Source organism: Sturnira hondurensis, unplaced genomic scaffold (genome assembly GCF_014824575.4).
Source record: "Sturnira hondurensis isolate 20B ecotype Veracruz unplaced genomic scaffold, ASM1482457v3 Scaffold0022908, whole genome shotgun sequence".
In the NCBI taxonomy this organism is placed as follows: Eukaryota; Metazoa; Chordata; class Mammalia; order Chiroptera; family Phyllostomidae; genus Sturnira; species Sturnira hondurensis.
Window position 1 is genome coordinate 733,224 of NW_028095539.1, and position 17,688 is coordinate 750,911.

The 17,688-nt window shown below is 49.1% G+C and overlaps 1 protein-coding gene across 12 annotated transcripts in view; it reads right to left on the reverse strand.

Annotated features, from left to right (window-relative positions):
• The window catches only part of DENND1A (DENN domain containing 1A), a 496,583-nt gene that overhangs the window by 38,108 nt on the left and 440,787 nt on the right, over window positions 1–17,688 (reverse strand). For all 12 annotated transcript variants that reach the window (XM_037036474.1, XM_037036477.1, XM_037036473.1 and 9 more), the window contains one exon: window positions 13,214–13,345. In XM_037036474.1, the coding sequence (XP_036892369.1) occupies window positions 13,214–13,345 (132 nt within the window). The remainder of the gene's footprint in view (window positions 1–13,213; window positions 13,346–17,688) is intronic.

Here is a 17,688-nt window from a genome sequence, read left to right on the forward strand (position 1 = left end):
CAGCCCTGGGGCAAAAACTTCTTTCTCTCCCTCCTGGTCCCTGTTGGGAACAGTCCCTTGCTCGGCACACCTGGAGAGTCACTGTCCCCTGGCCTTGTGCTGACTGCTACATTCTGCCTGATCTCTTAGGGCACCACCTCGCCAAGGCTGGGCCTGCTGCCCCTTTGGAAGTATCCACTGTCATCCTCTCCAGGAAGTGCAGACAGGCATCTACCTAGAAGGTGTTTGGGACTGAGGCATCCCTGGGAGGGCCAGGAGGTGGCTGTCACCAAGGAGTCATGTGGCTGATGGGCAGCAGCATCACAGAAACTCAGTTTAAAGTGCTTGCAGGCAACGAGAATCCCCAACGCACTCTGCATTTTAAGTGGGATATAATCAACGATCCCTGAGGGTCTCTTTTATATGTTCTCTTTTTGGACTTTGATTACATTTAAAAAATCTTTGCAGTATAAATAAAATGAAATACAGTGTTCCAGAAGACACAGAACTAAGCAGGCTGACTGTGAAACTACCCAGGTAAAACAATGACCTCGGTTAGGGCCACGCTCAGTGCCCTCTGAGATCAAGCACCAGGAGGCTGGCAGGTAGCCCTTGCTGCCAGGGGCTGCTGTCACTGCCCAGCTCTCCCAGGGAAGGGGAGCTGGGGGTCAGGTAGAAGCAGCTAGGGCTTTGAATCTGAATCCATCTTACCAGAGGGAAGGAGGGGTTTAGGGGAAGGCCCTGGACTCTACAGAGAATTGGGGCAGTCCGAGTCCCACCTGAGAATGCAAGTCCCAGAGTCCCATCAGAGTCTGGGGAAGATAACGTGAGAGAATGCAAACCCTACTGCCCAGCACCCAGCAGGCATTCAGAAGGGCAGCATGGATTTTGCTGTCACCCCTGCCTGGTCCCCATCCTGTATGAAGCAATTCCAGGCTCTGTCAGGTTTATTCTGGGGAGAAAGCAAAGTCTCAAATCCAGGCAGCAGCCACGAGCCTTAGTCAGAGGTGAGGCAGAAGCAAAACAAAGTGACCTTGGCCTCCACAGCCTTCCTAAGCCACACTGCTGGATTTGAAGCAGGCCCCCAAACACTGGCAGCCCCAACCAGATGCCTCAGGAACCAGGTAGAGCTGATGAACAGGGCTTGATGAGAGAGGTGGAGTGAGGGGAGAACCCAGGCTCTGGCATCAGACAGACATGGTTTGAAATTCTTGCTCTGCTACTTACTATGTGACTTTGAGCAAGATGCTTAAACCTTTCTGAGCATTAGCTTTCTGGAATATACTAACTGCATTGATTGTACAGGATTGTGGAGAAGATTAAGTGAGATAATGCTTGTGGAGGGGCCTGGTTAACACACAGTAGGTCCACATATAGGAAACCAACCCAATCCATCTGACCTCTCCCTATCCTGCCATCTCTCGGTCCTTGCCGTCCCTTCTCTTGGGTACTACCAGGTTGATAATTTACATAATGCACAGAAGGGCTCAGGGATTGACGGGGCACACTGTGACAGACAGCTCCTGGCGCAGCAGTTCTGTGGCCACGGCTCGGGGCTCCCTGAACAGCCACCAACACCAACTGACTCTCCCAGAGGACCGTGCCTGCGGGATATAATTTATGTTCAATACTCTTGTTTTATTTCCCCTTCCCTACTGTGATAAACTCACCACCTTTGGCACAGAGAATTCTAATCTGGGAAAATGCCTCCTCTGGTCTCGTTGAATCGGATTTCCTGCTCCTGTCCTGCTGGGCTCACTAGCACCCTGGCAGGGAGCTGGGTTCCGATCCGCTGCAGCATAGACCTTAAAAGGAAGGCTGTTTTTAGGGCCTGGTCAGTCCCCCAACAAAGAGACCCCACATCACACTGCTGAATGCAGATGAGTTTGGGGACACATCACTCACACACAGCGCCATAGACACGGGTTCTAAAAGGAGCACAGCCCTGCAGAGCACAGCTGTCTTCTGTGGGTTTCTCCTGCTCTGTGACCTCACGGCTGCTCCTGGCACACGAAGTGCACAGAGCTGCCCTCACCCCATCCCATGATTCACTCTTTCGTGCGCTCACACCCTCATCACTTGGTCATTCCCAGATTCTCAATGGCCAACTCAGTTGTGCTGGCCCCGCGAGGGTCCTGAGGTCACAGAGACGAATCTGACACTTTCCCTGTCAGGGATGGTGGGTCAGGCACAGTGACAGCGCTGGTCTGGAGCAGGGAGAGACTGGGGGTGGGGGTGGGTGGAAACTTGAGGCGGGCCCTGGGAGGTCAAGGGGTTTGTCAGGTGGAACAGAAGAGCAAGGACCCACCTTGCTGTGAAGACACCAGGAGCCGACTGGTGTCTGGTTCTGCCTGCGCTCAATGTGCCTCTGGCCCGGAGCAGGAGCCCAGGAAGGGCAGTGACATTGTGTTGGGAACTGGACAAGAGGAAGAGACTCTGCTCATGGTGGGGCACTTAGCAGTCTTGCAGGGTAAGAACTGCCCAGAAGTGGAGGATGGCAGGCACCTCCAGCCCAGAGGACCCAGCTGTGGGGTGGGGTGGGAGTGGGGGCTTCTGGCAGGACCCTGAAGGCTGGGTAAGTTCTCCTGACCACCAGGGGAGTCCATGACCAGGGGAGGGAATCCTGGAGAGGGACCCACATTCTGGAGGGCTGAAGGGCCCACCTATCTCAGTACTTGCTGGTGTTTTTTGATGTCCCCTGGGCCTCACAGACCAGGGGAGGGGAGTGACACGTGACCCAGGAGGAATGTCATCAATGCACTTGGTGGGACTGGGGCAGGTTTGGCGAAGACCAAGGACGGACGAAGACACTGGAATGAGGGAAGCTCATGAAACAGGATGGGTGAAGAGCGGATTCTGGGAGCTGCCAGAACAAAGGTGGTGCTTAGAAAGCACAGGTACGGCTGAGCTCCACGTGGAGCAGAGTGCAGGGGAGCAGGTCAGACCCTGGAGGCACCCTGCCTAAGGGCGGGGAGGGCCAAGCTCAGCTCCCAGGTCAAAGCCCAGCTCAGACCTCCAGCTCTGCTGGACTCCACACTCCACCCCTCTGCCAGGCTCCAGCTGGACAGCTCAATTCCCATTCCTCTGTGCATTTCAGTAGGGCCTTTCTGAAAGCTATACCTTGGGCCAAAGGAGTGATTTAAAGGCAAGAATTCTGCAACCAGTGGAGAAGGCTGTGGGGATTGTGGGGGCCAGGTACAGGGAATTTGGGGGCTTTAACAAGAAGTCAGCTGCCTCCCCATCCTAGAACAGGCTAGAACTGCACCTGTTTGGTCCCTCAGGCTCAGAACCTTCAGCAGGTATCAGAGACACAGCCTGAAGAGGGCTGCTCTCACCAGTCTAGGAAAATGGGCTCTATGCCTAGTCCTTGAAGCTGGTGAGGAGCAAGGGTGTCAATTAAACATTGCATTTATCCTGCACTGATCTCCAGCAAGGTGGTGATGATGAGGTGCTGGGCACCTCCTGGGTAAGCTGGTGGGGAATCACTCCGAGGTCTAAACAGGGGGTGGAGTTTATAACGTTCTATTCCCAGAAGCTGTCATAGGCAACTGTGCCTATCGCCATAACCTGCGATCCCTGGCCCTGACCTCCCTGCCATATGCTGACCTGCCCCTGCTCTTCTGTCCCCTCTCTGCCCGGTGTCCTGGTTGACCTCTGACCTTGATTCTCAGCCATGCATACTCTCCTGGTTCAAGATTCCCACAGCTCTGGGTGTGAAACTGTCTCTGCCATCAGCCCAGAGGACAAGAGGCTGAGATGTCTCCTCTTTGGCTCCCGTGAGCCTGTGTCAGTATGATTTGTCTGCCCCTTTTTTGGTAACAGCTCCCTGATTCCTTTTCCAGGAATTCCTCTTCCCTCACCTCTTAGGTGTGTTTCAGGGGAGCCCTGTCCACAGCACATGGAAGACCCTGGGCTACAATGTTGGGTTCTGAGGTAGGTGTCTGATCAAATTGGTTCAATGAGTGAATCCCATGCCTTGTATGGAAGTCACTAGCAAGTGACACTCACTTTCCTGCTGGTTTTACACCTGGAAGGATGTGGTATGAAGCTGCTGCCGTCACCTTGTCACCAGGAAGGGAAAGCCTTCCTGAGAATGACACCAGTAGAGGAGGCAAAGCCAAAAAATGTAGCAAAAAGACTGGGCCTGACTGACATGATTTGATACCTAGATCAAGCCACACATGAAGCTAGTATAAGCCAACAATTTCCAAGTTCTCTTTTTGGTATTATGTCTCTTGCAACCCAAATAACCTAACTGATAGAGATCCCCAGGACAGGTCCTGCTTCTGTTCTTTGGAGCCCGACTGGCTCCAGACACCCCAATAATGACTCCTACCTGTGCTGGGTTTTTATCTTGCAGCCTACTCCCTCACACACATGGGAAGCACCCAACATGCCTTGGTGCCCAGTGGTGGGGTTGGTGCAGAGTCTACACCACACGGAGGGCACCAGCTCCTTGTCTTGGTGCCAGCTGAGGCCGAGAAACAGTAAGGAAGGCCCCAGATGTGGAAGAAAGCAGGAACAAGGCTTTAACTGTGGCCCAGCATCCTGGGATCCTGGGCCATCCACCCAGGCTGCTGCTCTGGCCCCAACACTACAAAACCCGCAGGACACTGCCATGATCTCGGTGCAGGACTGGGGCATGAACCTGAGCTCTAATAATAAACAACATGGCTTTGAATCCTGACTGCTGCTTCTGAGCCAGAAAACCTGGCTACGTCTCCATCCTCTCTGAGCCTGTCTCCTCCCCTGCAAGAGAAGCTAATACCTGAAACCCAGGAGGGTGGCTGAAAGGATTAAGTGGGCTAACCTGTGGGACTCACCTAGCATGATTCCTGGAATTGGGACACAGACCCATTTCTCCAGGTCTCTTTGCTGTATCTGGAGCTGGGAGAGCAACTCATCCTCACACCCCTCCCTCTGATGCTCTCAGACCAGCCGGATGCCCAGCACAGAACAGATGCTCCAACTGTTGTTAAACTGCTGAGACCCAGAAGGAGGGGTTGGCTCTTGGCTCCTGGTCCTTCTGCAAACATGCTTAACTTGTGCTGCATGGAGATCAGGTGGTGTAGCTTTGAAAGCACACGGCTGTCTTGAACCTGGCTTTTTACTTGGCTGCTGACATTTCTCAGCCCTCCCACGGCACATCAGAAGATCCGCCCTCAGTGCTGAGCTCCCTGTGATGAGAGGAATACAGTAGTCCCCGCTTATGTGCAGGGTATACATTCCAAGACGCCCATGGATGCCTGAAACCACAGACATTACCGAACCCTGTACATACTGTGGTTTTCTTGTGTAGACCTACCTATGATAAAGCTGAGTTTATAAATTAGGCACAGTAAGAAATGAACAACAACTAACAATAAAACAGAACAATTATAACAATATACATATTAGAATTTACAAGACTTTGGGGCCATTATTAAGGAAAATAAGGATTACTGAACACAAACACTGTCATACTCTGACAGTCTGTCTAGTAACTCAGATGGTGCTAAGTGACCCAGGGGCCCGCAGTGCATGCAGTGTGGGTGCACTGGACAGAGGGATGACCCACTTCCCAGGCAGAATGGTGTGAGAGTCCATCATGCTACTAAAAATGGAAGCAACTTAAAACTTAACTGTTTACTTCTGAATTTTTTCATTTAATATTTTCAAACTGGAAGTGATCACAGGTAACTGAAACCATGGGTAAAGTGGGGGACTACTGTACTACCTAAGAAAGCAACACTGAATGCTTAATCAGAAACCTCCAGATTTTCAACTCAACCATTATGAATTTCTAGAATCTGATTTCTCTTTTTCAACTGGTGAGTTTTTCCTTCTGAAATTGAAGATGGCTGCATGGAGGAGCAGACCCTGGTCTTGTTCATCTTCTAGCAGAAAGTTGTTTCTGAGCTAGCCCGGGCTGTGAAAAAGTGAGGCTGACACGGGAAGACAGGCCCAGCCAGTCGACCCTGCCAGACAGACCTGCTGTGAGAGACCATGCTGCTTTGGGTAGTGGCAGTGAACAAGTCAAAACCGCGCTGGAGAGACACCAGCCAGGACTGAAGGCAGAGCTGCCTACAGTCACCTGCAGCTGACACAAGAGCTGATCCCAGCAGGAGGAGGAGGAGGAACAGAGCAGGGAAACTCCCGGAGTGCAAAACATGATGGAGCAGAGAGCGATGAGAAAGGGGAACGGCGTCTGGAAACAGAGGATGAAGGAGTGGAGTGCAGAGCCCTGCTTGTGGGCTGTGAAGGCATGGTGATGGGGCAGGCCATGAAAATGGCCGGCCTACAGACCACACAGCACGCCTGCTCACACTCACGCCTGTGCCCCAACCTGCCGCATGGCCCCTTCTGCTCATTGTCCAAGTCAGACTTGGGCGCCACTATCTGCTCTTCCCAGGGCATCTCCTGGACCTGCAGCCAGCACCTCTGCCTCTCTGCTGGGTAGTGCTAGCCCTCCGGGGCTCGGGTGCTGTTTCCCACCAAGAACTGTGGGGACGAAGGTCAGTTTCAAGTGTGTGCCTGCGGGAGGGCTGCCGCTGGTGAGGGTGAGGTGTTCTAAGAGCACTGGCTGGCTGGGAGGCTATTCAGTGGGTGACTGGCAGCTGGCTCCACTTCTCCCCACTGGAGAAAGAGCCTGATGCTTGAGGGCCTGTGTGGATGGACGATATCTTACTCAACCCTTATAATGAATGACCTGTGACATGGGTATTAGTACCCCTACTCTAAAGACGAGGAAATTGAATTCACTGAGGTTAAGTAACTCACTGAACATCACCAGCTAGTTAGTGAAAGAGCAGAAATTTCAGTACAGAGCTGCCTGACTCTAAGACCAATGCTTTGTCCTCTCTACCCACGGCCTCCACCAACCTGCCTCTCAGCAGTCACACGTGGGGGGGTATGGGCTGCGTTGGCTTGCTCCCTCTGGGAATGGTCTCTGTGTGTGTCTGGGAGTGTGTGTGGGCGTGTGTGCAATTTTTTTGCCACACCGTTTAAAAGCAGGGTTCAGACACCATGGTATGTCACCCCTAAAACACTCTGGTGTGTGTGTACCTTCTAGCAAAAAAGATAAACCCCCAACAACCATGGTGTTGACAATACTTCCATCATACCACCTATATCCCAGTCTATCTTCAGATCTTCCAATTAGCCCAAGAATGTCCTTAAAACAAAAAAAAAATCCAGATTGTTTGCATACTCTGCATTGGTCATGTAGCTCACTTCCTCTTTTATAGCTCAAGGCCCTTCTTTTATTTGATGTAATTCAGAAGATGCCAGGCCTCACCTTCCCTCAACTGCGCCCTCCCTAGCCCCCTTCTTCCCTGGGTAACCCATCCCCAGAGCATGGGGAGGCCTCAGTCCTCTCTGACTCATTCCCCACCCCTTCTTTCCCGGGGCACACACGTCTAGACCTTAGGAACTCATAAAAACACAAAACAAAATGAGACAGGATCTAAATTCCTATAATACAGAGTCACTTGGAAACAAAACTCTCATTTATGGAAAGAGATTTGGAAGTAGCTTTTGGACACTGATGAATATTCATTCTTCTTCAAATGAACAGAATTATAAGCCTAGCAACTAAAATAAAACCCAAAAAACTGCTGATCACACAGCAAGTACTTAAACAACAATCAATCACTGATCAATTTAAAAATCCCCATCAGTGAATAAAACCCCGGATGTTTACTGATGGCCAGGCGCTTCGGAGAACTTTCCAGAGGCTCCTGCTCTCATGGGGGATGACAAGCATGAGAGCAGTAATGACAAGGCTATGGGAGACGTGCTGTGTGTGCCCAGCTGTGGCATGCAGCCCCTCGCAGGGGAGTCAGCAGGATTCACAACGCAAACGGGCTGCCCTGAGTGGGGGTGGGCAGATCATGAATGGCCTCATGGGCCCCCCAAGGGTGAGGATGGAATCTCTAGGTGAGGCTAGGAGCAGGGAGTTGACACAGCCGCTCATGCACTTTACAGGCAGACCCCACAAGGTGGTGTGGGGAGTGCAGTGGGGGTGAGCCTGGGGGCCAATTAGGAGACTGCGAAACAGCCCAGGTGAGTGAGAATGCAGCCTGAACCAAAGCTGTGATAGAGGTGATGGAGAGGACAGGTGAGCAGTGTCCAGGGGGCAGAAGGGAGAGGGTTTGAGGTGGGGGAGGGGAACAGACCCAGGCTTCAGGATGGAGCTCCCTGGGGCAGGAGAAAGAGAAGGAGGGTGAGTTTGGCAAGAAGCACATGTTCAGACTACAGACCTATGGTCTGAGGCATCCGAGGTATTTGGGAGGCGATAGCTGAGTTGAAGGGAACTGTGTGTGACTTCCAAGTTCAGTCGGGCAGCAGGGATTTCTCAGGGCACTCAGAGCCTTCTCAGTACTCACTAGCTAGCCAGCTTTTCTAGCCCAGTGCCAGACTGGCACCTACCTGACCTGGCTCATGTCTGTGCTGGTCACGGACTCCTAGGGTGCATAGACAAGCGGGACACCGCATCCCAGGAGCTACTACTAGTGGGGTCTCCAAACCACTGAGTCCCCGATCTCTGGTACTGTTTGGTCTGGGCTTTGGTTTGACTGGCTTTTCAAACTTGACCTTAAAAAGGTTTGGAAACCTTTGCTCAACTGGGAGACTAGAGGAACCCACTATTCAGAATCTGTCAAATTAGAAGGCAGGTAACTACTCTGCAGGATTGGTCAACTGGGGGAACACAACCAAAGGGCCCTTGAGGTGGGTCTGCCAAGTTCTCAAGGGAGCCCCATCCTCCCACTTGCTGAAAGGCCCAGCCCCTGGCTGAGGCGCACAGCCGGTCCAGTTCCCGCAGCCGAGAAGCAGACATGCTGCTGGCTGTGGGAATGTGGATCAGCTACTAACTTAAGCAAATGTCTCCCGAGCCTGCTTCCTTACCAGCTGATGGTGAAGAGTCAACACAATGAGCAGACGCATGAAAGCACCTATTGGTCCCTCCATCTTACTCAATGCAGGGAGCAGAGCAGCTTCCAGTGGGGCACCCAGGCCCTGCAGGGAAGGACACTGCTTCCTCGTCCCTTCCACAGCCACAGAAAGGAGGGACTGTCCACTTCCCACCACAGGAGAGGAAAGCCTGGGAAATCCTTGGCTTCTCTCTGACCTCTCACTCCTGCCCAGAGGAGTCCTTCCTTGGAGAACTTCCTTGGGGCAATGTAAGCCTGCTCTAGTGTGTTGCAGGAGGTCACTGAGAGGACGTGCCAGCTGACCCGAGCGCTGGATGTGGGCCTTCAGAGGTCTTCAAGTCCCCACCCCGCCCCCCATCCTTGGAGTGTGCACTCTTCCTGCCATTTCCATTGGGGGAGCCATTTTCAAGGATGGGGCCTTAAGAGACCACCTGGGTGGAATGTGACCAAATCCCGTTAGGGCCTCTATATAAACTTTAGAGATTCCAGTGGCGAGTACAGAGACCTATTGGTCTCGTGGATGCCCAAGACAGGACGCGAGAGTAATTAATTCCCTTGCTGGCTAACCCCGCCCCCTATCAGTCTGGGGAGGCCTCCTTCCGCTTTGCTCTCTCCCTGCTCTCTGTTATGAGGCCAGTGTGTGAACTCGGCGTGTCACCTTCCAGCTCCTGCCTGAGTGCTGCCTGCAACTGTCCCCTTCGCCTGGCGGAGTAGCTCAGTCTTCTTAGTTCTGAGGGGAAGTCTAAGCAAGCCCGCTTGGTCTCATGTCTAAATAGTACCCCCTTTCAGGAAAGAAGCTGGCATTTTTGTCTTGTTTGACTTTCTCCTATGCCTTATTTCGTGATTCTGTACTTGAGAGGTAGAAAAAAGAGTTATTCAAAGCCTCTCTAAACCTAACCATTTTCCAAGGTAGGAATAAGCATTCTCAAGTTATTTGAGAGTTTGAGCTCCGTAAAGAAAGCAGGCATGAAAAGGGTTCAGAGGCTACCTAAAATCCATCTGCTCTGCTCCTGTCTAGAACTATCAACATGGTTCCTCACCAGCTCTGAGTAGGGTTACGAACGTCCACTTTAGAAAACAAATGCGTTGTTCAATTTGCTGAGCAAACACCTTTTATCTACAGGGTCCAACTTGGGCCCTGGGGGTGAGGAGGTTGCCCCTGAGGGGCCGTCGGAGTGCCCTGTGGTCACCTGTCTTGCTCTGGATTGAGACTGTCCATTTGTTGGTCTGTCTCCCTCTTAGTGCGACTCAAGGACTTTTTAAAAAAATATATGGTAAGTCTCCATACATGGAGGAGTAGATGCAGAAATAAATGGAGGAGGTTTACAGCCTTAAAGGAGGAGGCTCCAGTGAGGCAAGCCAGCACCTTCTCTCCCCTGGCAGAGGCTCCCCTCTCGCTGCCCGCATCCCCCCCCCAGCTGCTGTCTGAAGACTCCCTGCCTGATGTCCCCATGGAGTGCCCCCGGCTGGCTGAGTGGGCACTGGTTCTGTGAGGCAGAGGGACTGAAGTAATAATCTCAAGAGTTTCTGTCCTCGCAGACAGCGAAGGGTTCTTAAAGAATTAAACACACAGGAAGGCAAACTCAAGGCAGGGCTCTTCCTGAGGTCAGCATGAACGGTCTGGCCGGTGCGGATGGTTTCACTGGGACACGCCAGCTTTGCCAGACACAGCAAAGAGCTGCAGTCTCTGCTTGGTGTGGAGCTGCAGTCAAACTGTCCTGTTTCTGTGACGGTGATGCAGCGCTGGGCGGGTCCCTTCAGGTCCCTGAGCTATAACTCTGACCATAAAGTGTGACGAAGAATCCCTTCCTCAAAGGGCGGTGGCAGATGACACACTTCCAGAAGGAGAACATACACTGTTGGGGCTACATGAGTGGTTTAGGTGATACACGGGTGGTCACTTAAACACATTTTTTGGATATGTCTTAGGAAAAACTTGGACTGGCATATCACCCCTATGATTCTGCCAATGCCATTGCTTAAGATGAGGCTAAAGTTGGTACAGAGGTAGGTCTCAGTCTGTGTAAAGGAAAATGTCAATCAAAAAGTAGCACAGATAGTAGAAGAGTGTGGCACAATTTCTGAAACGGAACTCAGAAGACTGTTCTTTGAGAAGAGCGTGATGTCCCTACACTCATGCCTGCCAGCAGCAGGTGCTCTTGAGACACGCCTGTTCCGGCCCAGAGCCGGCCAACCCAGCGCCTGGGCAAGAGCTGAAGGATGACCGAGCTGGGGTGGCGCTGGAAAGAGTGAAAAGAAAGGGCCTGCGGTTCCCGGCCCATCCCCCAGCAGCTAATCCGTCAGCTAATGAAGAAGCGGCCGGCACCAGCGAGCTAGCTGGCAGTTCACTTACAGCAAACTGATTAGGAATGTTCAACCAACAGCAGACTGTAGACCTTTCCAGAGAAAATAAATAGAGTGTAGACTGTATGCAAATGTGTTTGTCACTTTGACAGCACGTCTCAATTAAGGCATCTCGCGGCTGTGGGTAGGCTCTGTGGCTGCAGCTGTAAGGGAAAGCCCGCTGCATGGCTGATACTCAGGGCTTGACCTTAATCCGCATGCATGCATTAAAAACCCTGCCTTCCTGTACACTTGCATAATGCTGGCAGCCACGTGAGGGAAGTGACAAATGGGAAAAAAAGCCACTTTCATCCTCTCTAGTTTACAGACCTGTGAAGGCACAGACAGCTCTTATTTCAACAGAGTTTGGGGTGGCTTTTTTAATTGTTTATCCCCCACCCGCACACACACACTCTTATTCTGCATTTAGCTGGGAATGACATGAAAGCATCTCTACTTCTTGCTGAAATGGAAAGAAGGTCTTTCTCCATTTCAAATAGGGCCTCCTTTTTTGTGTTTCGAAAATGGAATGTTTAACACCATGAAGTCCCTCTCCCCCGCCCCCTCTTTCTCTGTAATGGGCTCCAAACTCCAGCGAGGGGCTCTTTTCATGGGAAGGTTCGCGTGTGCAGGAATGAGGACAAAGGAAGGCAGGAAGCTGGCGCTGGAACGCCGTGCTGGCGACCACGGGGGCTGGGCTTTCAGCAAACCCAGCCAGGGAACTGGGGCACAGGGTTCTCCAACGGGGCCTGAGCCGCGAGGAGGCAGCTCTTCAGGGGTGCAAAGACAACGCGATTTGAGGATAATCATTAAGCAAATGAGCACTGCCCCGTGGATGCTTCTTTCTTATGCTCTATTTCAATTTTTATGACATCCCTTTTAAGTGTAAAATCAGGAAAGGGGGAGTGAACCTCTCCAAGTTTAAGATGTATGAATGTATAATCTAAAACTATTGATTACAGAGGAAGATTCTTATGTTTTAACAAACTCACACCTTATAATCATAACCCACAGCAACAATTTCCTTAGTTCTCTTCATTTCAAAATAGCTCTATGCCTGGTACATAGTGGGCACTTGATAAATGTGTTAAAAGCGGAATTTTTAAATGTATGCTTCTGGTTCCTTTATGCAAAACCATAGTAATCATTATTTAAAATAAAATCACAAAGACTATTTTTAAATCATGCTTCACCTAATAAATGGCTAAAGAATCAGGTGATTTCCGAATAAATAACCTTGCAGTCTTATTACAGTCAGACCTTGCTAACACCATTTCTTACAAACCAAGAAATCATGACTTTTGCGAATCAAGAGTCAATTCAAGAGACGTAGGGGAGCGAATAAGATTTTTTTCAATCAAAAATGTAATCACCGATAAAAAATGGGTACAAAATGTTCAGTTTCTATACAGAGTACAATGTTTTACTTAAGAGAAAAAAAGTCAAACAAACAGACAATTTTTCAAATGCTCAGGTTGTTGAAATAGTTGGTTAAAAAATCGGATCTCTAGAACCTCAGTGTGGGTGTTTACTCTAAGAAGCACGACTCCCGATATTGATTTTTAGGAAGTACATTAATAAAGAACTCCTAATTGATTTTTTTTAAGACTTCGCTTGTTGCCTTTTATTTGAAGGTGCAAAGAAGGGTCTGGGATGCTAAAGTGTTCTAATGAGATGCTTAGCTAACAGAGGCCCCTTAAACAGAGTGCCTTGGGGTGGGGGAGGCAGCAGCTGCATTTAATGACTTCATTCAAGAATTCAGCTAGTTTATGACCAGAGCCACGCTGTCTGCTCGTAATTTTTGAAAATTCACATTCAGAACATGTTTGCACCATATAAATAGTCGAAGATGTGCAAACTCCATGGAGTTATTTTGCCAAAGAGAGCTGAAAGGGAAAAAGCCCCGACGGCTTCATGTGCCACAGCTTCTGCTGAAAAGCTAACCAACTGCAGACTGGTTAAAGGGCCAGGCTACATACCTGTCCAAAGTGGACTGTGATTGGCCTTCGGTCTTCCCGGAGCTTAGGGTCCTTCGCCTCCACCAGGGGGGATGGTGCAGTCTTTGGTAGCTGCTCTTCGAAGGTGGGGACACAGCCATTCTCTGCGATGTCCTGCAGGGAAAAGCCAGCTAGGGGTTGGTGTCAGGGTCCTGGCACCTGCCGTGAGCAAAGGTGCTCCCTCCAACCCCCGAGCTAAGTGCTGGGCCAGGGGACTCCCTCTGGGACATTCACAGCCCATCCTCCTGCTAGAGATGAAGGGGCTGGAAGGATAATGTGGCTGTTTGACCCATAAGGACTACAGAAACCTACACCGCACACATTAAATTACAAAGACAACATAATAATTTACAATACTGGGAGGGGGGGACCTTTTATCCTTTTACTTTACAGGGCTGTTTTCATTTTTGTATATTCACTTGGCCACATGCAGACATTTAAAAATTACTTGCAATCACAGCTCGTGCATAATTTTACATTCTATATTTTCCTACTGTATTATAAGCGTATCAATGGCGTTGCATAGTCATTACAATGATAATTTTAATGGATGCATAATATTTCATTAAATGGCTATACAGTAATTTAATAAACCATTCTACTACCATCAAGCATTTAGGTGGTTATTTTTCCCACTAACCACCACAGTCATAAACACTGCAATTTTTTTTCTTTTGAATTATTTCTTTAATGGAAATCCTCAGGAATGAAATGACTGGATCAAAAGATAGAACCATTTTTAAGGCTTTTTATTCATTCTACCAATTTGCTTTCCAATTTACACCACCAGCAGCACTGGATGCGTTAAGAGTTTCATGGTCCTCGTTAGCCTTATCGTTTAAAAAATGTATCGCTAAGTTAAGAGGTGAAAAATGAGACCTCATTGTTGTTTTGATTTGCATTACTGTGATTATTTGAGACCGTGGCCATTCCTCCCACATTTGCTTACGGGGATGGTACTGCTTGTGAAAGCCAGGCGCTCCTGCTCCATTTCTTAGCCCTAACCTCTCTGGCAGACTTGAAGAGACTGAAGTCTGAGTTAGGATTCTATGACTTAGAGAAAATTTAGGGTATCAAGGTAATATTTTTAAATTGAGAAATTTATATTTAATTTGTGCTTCTGATGAAGTCAAATTTTAAGGAAAGGAAAAGCCCCAGTGTGCAAAAGGCAGGTCATGGCCTCTTGGGCCAGCGCTGGCAGCTGACCAGACCCACAGCTCTCTGGGGTGTGTGGGCGGCACCCACTTTTGCCACGAGGACCGCGTGCTTTATTCAAGTCCCGAAACTGCTTCAATCTCCATTGAAGCACAGCAGAGACTAAATATACAGGTAACATGCATTGAAATAATTTTTTTCCAAGTAAAAATAACTCACAGAAATAATAACTACAATCTGCAATTCTTCTAATTGCAAAAATATACATTTTAATTAACAAAACACAGAGTCTTGGCCCTCATTAAATTCTGCATATAAGGAGTTAACCATTGGTTACTTTTAACTTCTCAGCCAAATAGAGAATGGTGGCACATGGTGCAAAGTGGTCCCTTACTGAATAATAACACATTAGGGATGAAACATGTAACATCTGTGAACTTCGATCTCTGTATCTGTAAAATGGGGATATGGTAGCTACGAGGTATAAAGGGTAATGTAACACAAAAGTGTATAGAGCATTAATAATGGTCTGTGCGTGGTACTCAAAAAATCTCAGGAATTTCTGTGTGTGTGTGTTAAGTCAACCCCACACACCCAGCTGCAGACTCTGTACTGCTTGGTACCAATGCAGGGGGAGGAGGACCTCTTGGTTTTGCAGGCAGGGCTTACATCAAGTGGCCCACAAGTCTCGGCTTGGCTGAGGCTCAGTGATGAGAGAGGTTGCTGACGGCCAATTGGAAATGGCTCTTTTGGAAAGGGGCTGCCCTAAGGTGCTCAGGTCAAGTGGAACAAAGGGGGTTGGAGCTATTTCTGTGCCAGACAGTAACAGAGGGTTAAAGGGGCATTTTGGATCCAGTGGGTTTACTTAGACAGACATAAGAGGTTGAATAAAGCCAACCAGTAAAAACAAAACAAACTACTTTTGTTCAGGAAAAATACTGCAAGTGTGTGTGAATGATTGGCTGAAAAAAAAAAGAAAGAAATGGAACAGTAGGCAACATGGTAAGAAAATACTGATGATGATAAAAACTATACGACGATAGCTATTTAAAAAAAGGTGTATGGTAGTTTTTGGGGAAATGTCTTAGTTTAAGCTTACAGGTAAAAACACCATCTCCTAGTTTTGTTTTTCACCACCTACTAGCTGTCTGATCTTTGCAATTCACTCAACCTCTCTGCAACCTATTTCTTATTTTTACAATGGGGAGACCACCTCCTGCTTGGAAAACTTCAAAGCCACTGGGACAATGGGTTAAATGAGATGAGATGTGAGGAAGCTTTGGAAAATGTTACAATACTGAGCAAACCTAATGTTAGATCCTTATTCCTGCAACATGGGAAGCACACTATCTAAAAAGAGCTGCCCTGTGGTGAGCGCCTCCTACTGGCAGGCACTGTTCCAGCCCCTTGACCTTCACTATCACATTTAGTTTCCACAAAAACCAAGAGGTAATAGGAATATCACGCTTTTATAGGTGAGGAAGCACCATGTGGCTCAGAGAGGGCGACTTCCCCAAGGCTACACAGCTAGAAAGTGGAAGAACCCAGAGCTATGTGATTTCTGGCATTTAAACCCTGTCAACCTTAACAATAGCACAACAGAAGGTTTTCTGAGTTCAGAAGGCGCTCAGCAAGTCAGCAGCTGTGATCTCCTCAGAAGCCCTGTTTCTGACATGAGCTCGTGCTGCCACGCCTCACGGTGTCTGAGCACACACTTATCTTCTTATCCCTGTAGACTGTGAACTCCTTGGGGTTCGGGTTCTCTGCCCCAGAGCCTTGAACACAGTACATGCTCTCCATAAATCTTTGTAAAGTTGAGTCGTGCATTTGGAAGGCAAATGTGTCCAATATACAAATGTGTTTGTGCATCAAAAAAGTGGTGCAGCACATTAATTTTATTTAGTTAGAAGACTCAAAGGTGCGAAAGGCTTCTTACAAAGCCCAACGGCTATATCTCCACCAATTTATTAACTTCTGTACTATTTCTTCTACCTGGGGAAGGACAACTGTCTCCTCCCTGGAGAGCTGAGTGTGGGAGGAGCCCCAGTCAAGAAAGATACAGGGCCACTGCATGTCCTTTACTGTGTCTATTAGCAGAGGTCTTATGCAGAGCAGGGATCCAGTAACGGCAAGTCTTGAGACCCATGAGGAAAGAAACCGGCCTGAGAGCTCACTGGGAGGCTGCCAGTCCAGAGCATGGGGGAACGGCAGCAATACAAATACACACTCTTGGGGGAATACAAATTCGCAATTTGTGTCAAAAGGGGGGGCATGCCCCTCAGAGGGGCATGTCGTCTGGCCCACTAATTTCATTTCCAGAAACTTATCTTGATGAAATAATTCCTGCAAGGTTTTACCTATGAAGATATTTGCCTAGAAGAAAATTGGAGCTTAATTGTCTAACAATGGGATTGATTAAGTAAGGTAGCTGTGTCCCTCAGGTGAAAGTTTATGTACCTATTTAAACAATGACATGTGGAAGGAAGTGAGCAGTCTGGGAAACATTTATCACATAATAAGTGAAAAAATGCAGGTTATAAAATGAGATGATTTTCTTTTTGTTGTTCTGATTTGTTAAATTTTCTCTTCAATGAACATATTTTTGTTTACAAATGGAAAAAAATACTGACCGTCACAATGTCATTTAAAAAAAGGAAAACCAAGAAGCTGACAGGATAGATAAATCTGTTCCTTCCGAGGGTCACACAGAAGGATGGCCCTGGACAGAGCTGTAGGTCAGAGGCCACCACTGGGTGGCACATCTCTTCCCGGGGGCCCCGGGGATCTGCTCAGAGCACTGGGCTCCTACAAGTTCCCATCCCTTGGTCAAGCAAAGGGGTCAGAAAATAATTCAGTTCCAATCCCTTCCCTAAGAATTTGCTGGATCAAAAACTGTGCCTGAGGTCTCATCTCCACCTGTGTGTGGAGAAGGCAGGGACCTCGTTTGAGAAGTCCCTGGAAAGAGCCCCCAGGAGAAGCCAGGGGGCAGGAACCCAGAGGAGGAGGGGGCTCTCAGTGGCCTTAGGTAGGAGTGGGGTGGGGGCTGGACGTGGAAAAGCCGAAGATACAACTCCATGAGGCACAGATGTGAGTAGAGTGTTCCCAGACCAGAGGAACTAGAAGGCACAGCCAGGTTAAGGCGGGGTGGATGACATCTTCCACCCCGGGCCATTCGGAGGGGGTGGAAGATGAGAAAGGTTTTAACCAGGGGAGTGACTCGGCCAGAGCTGTGTTCTAGAAAGACTTGTCTGAAGGCTGTGTGGGTGACTGAAAGGGAGGTGGTCCTATGCCCACCATGTTCT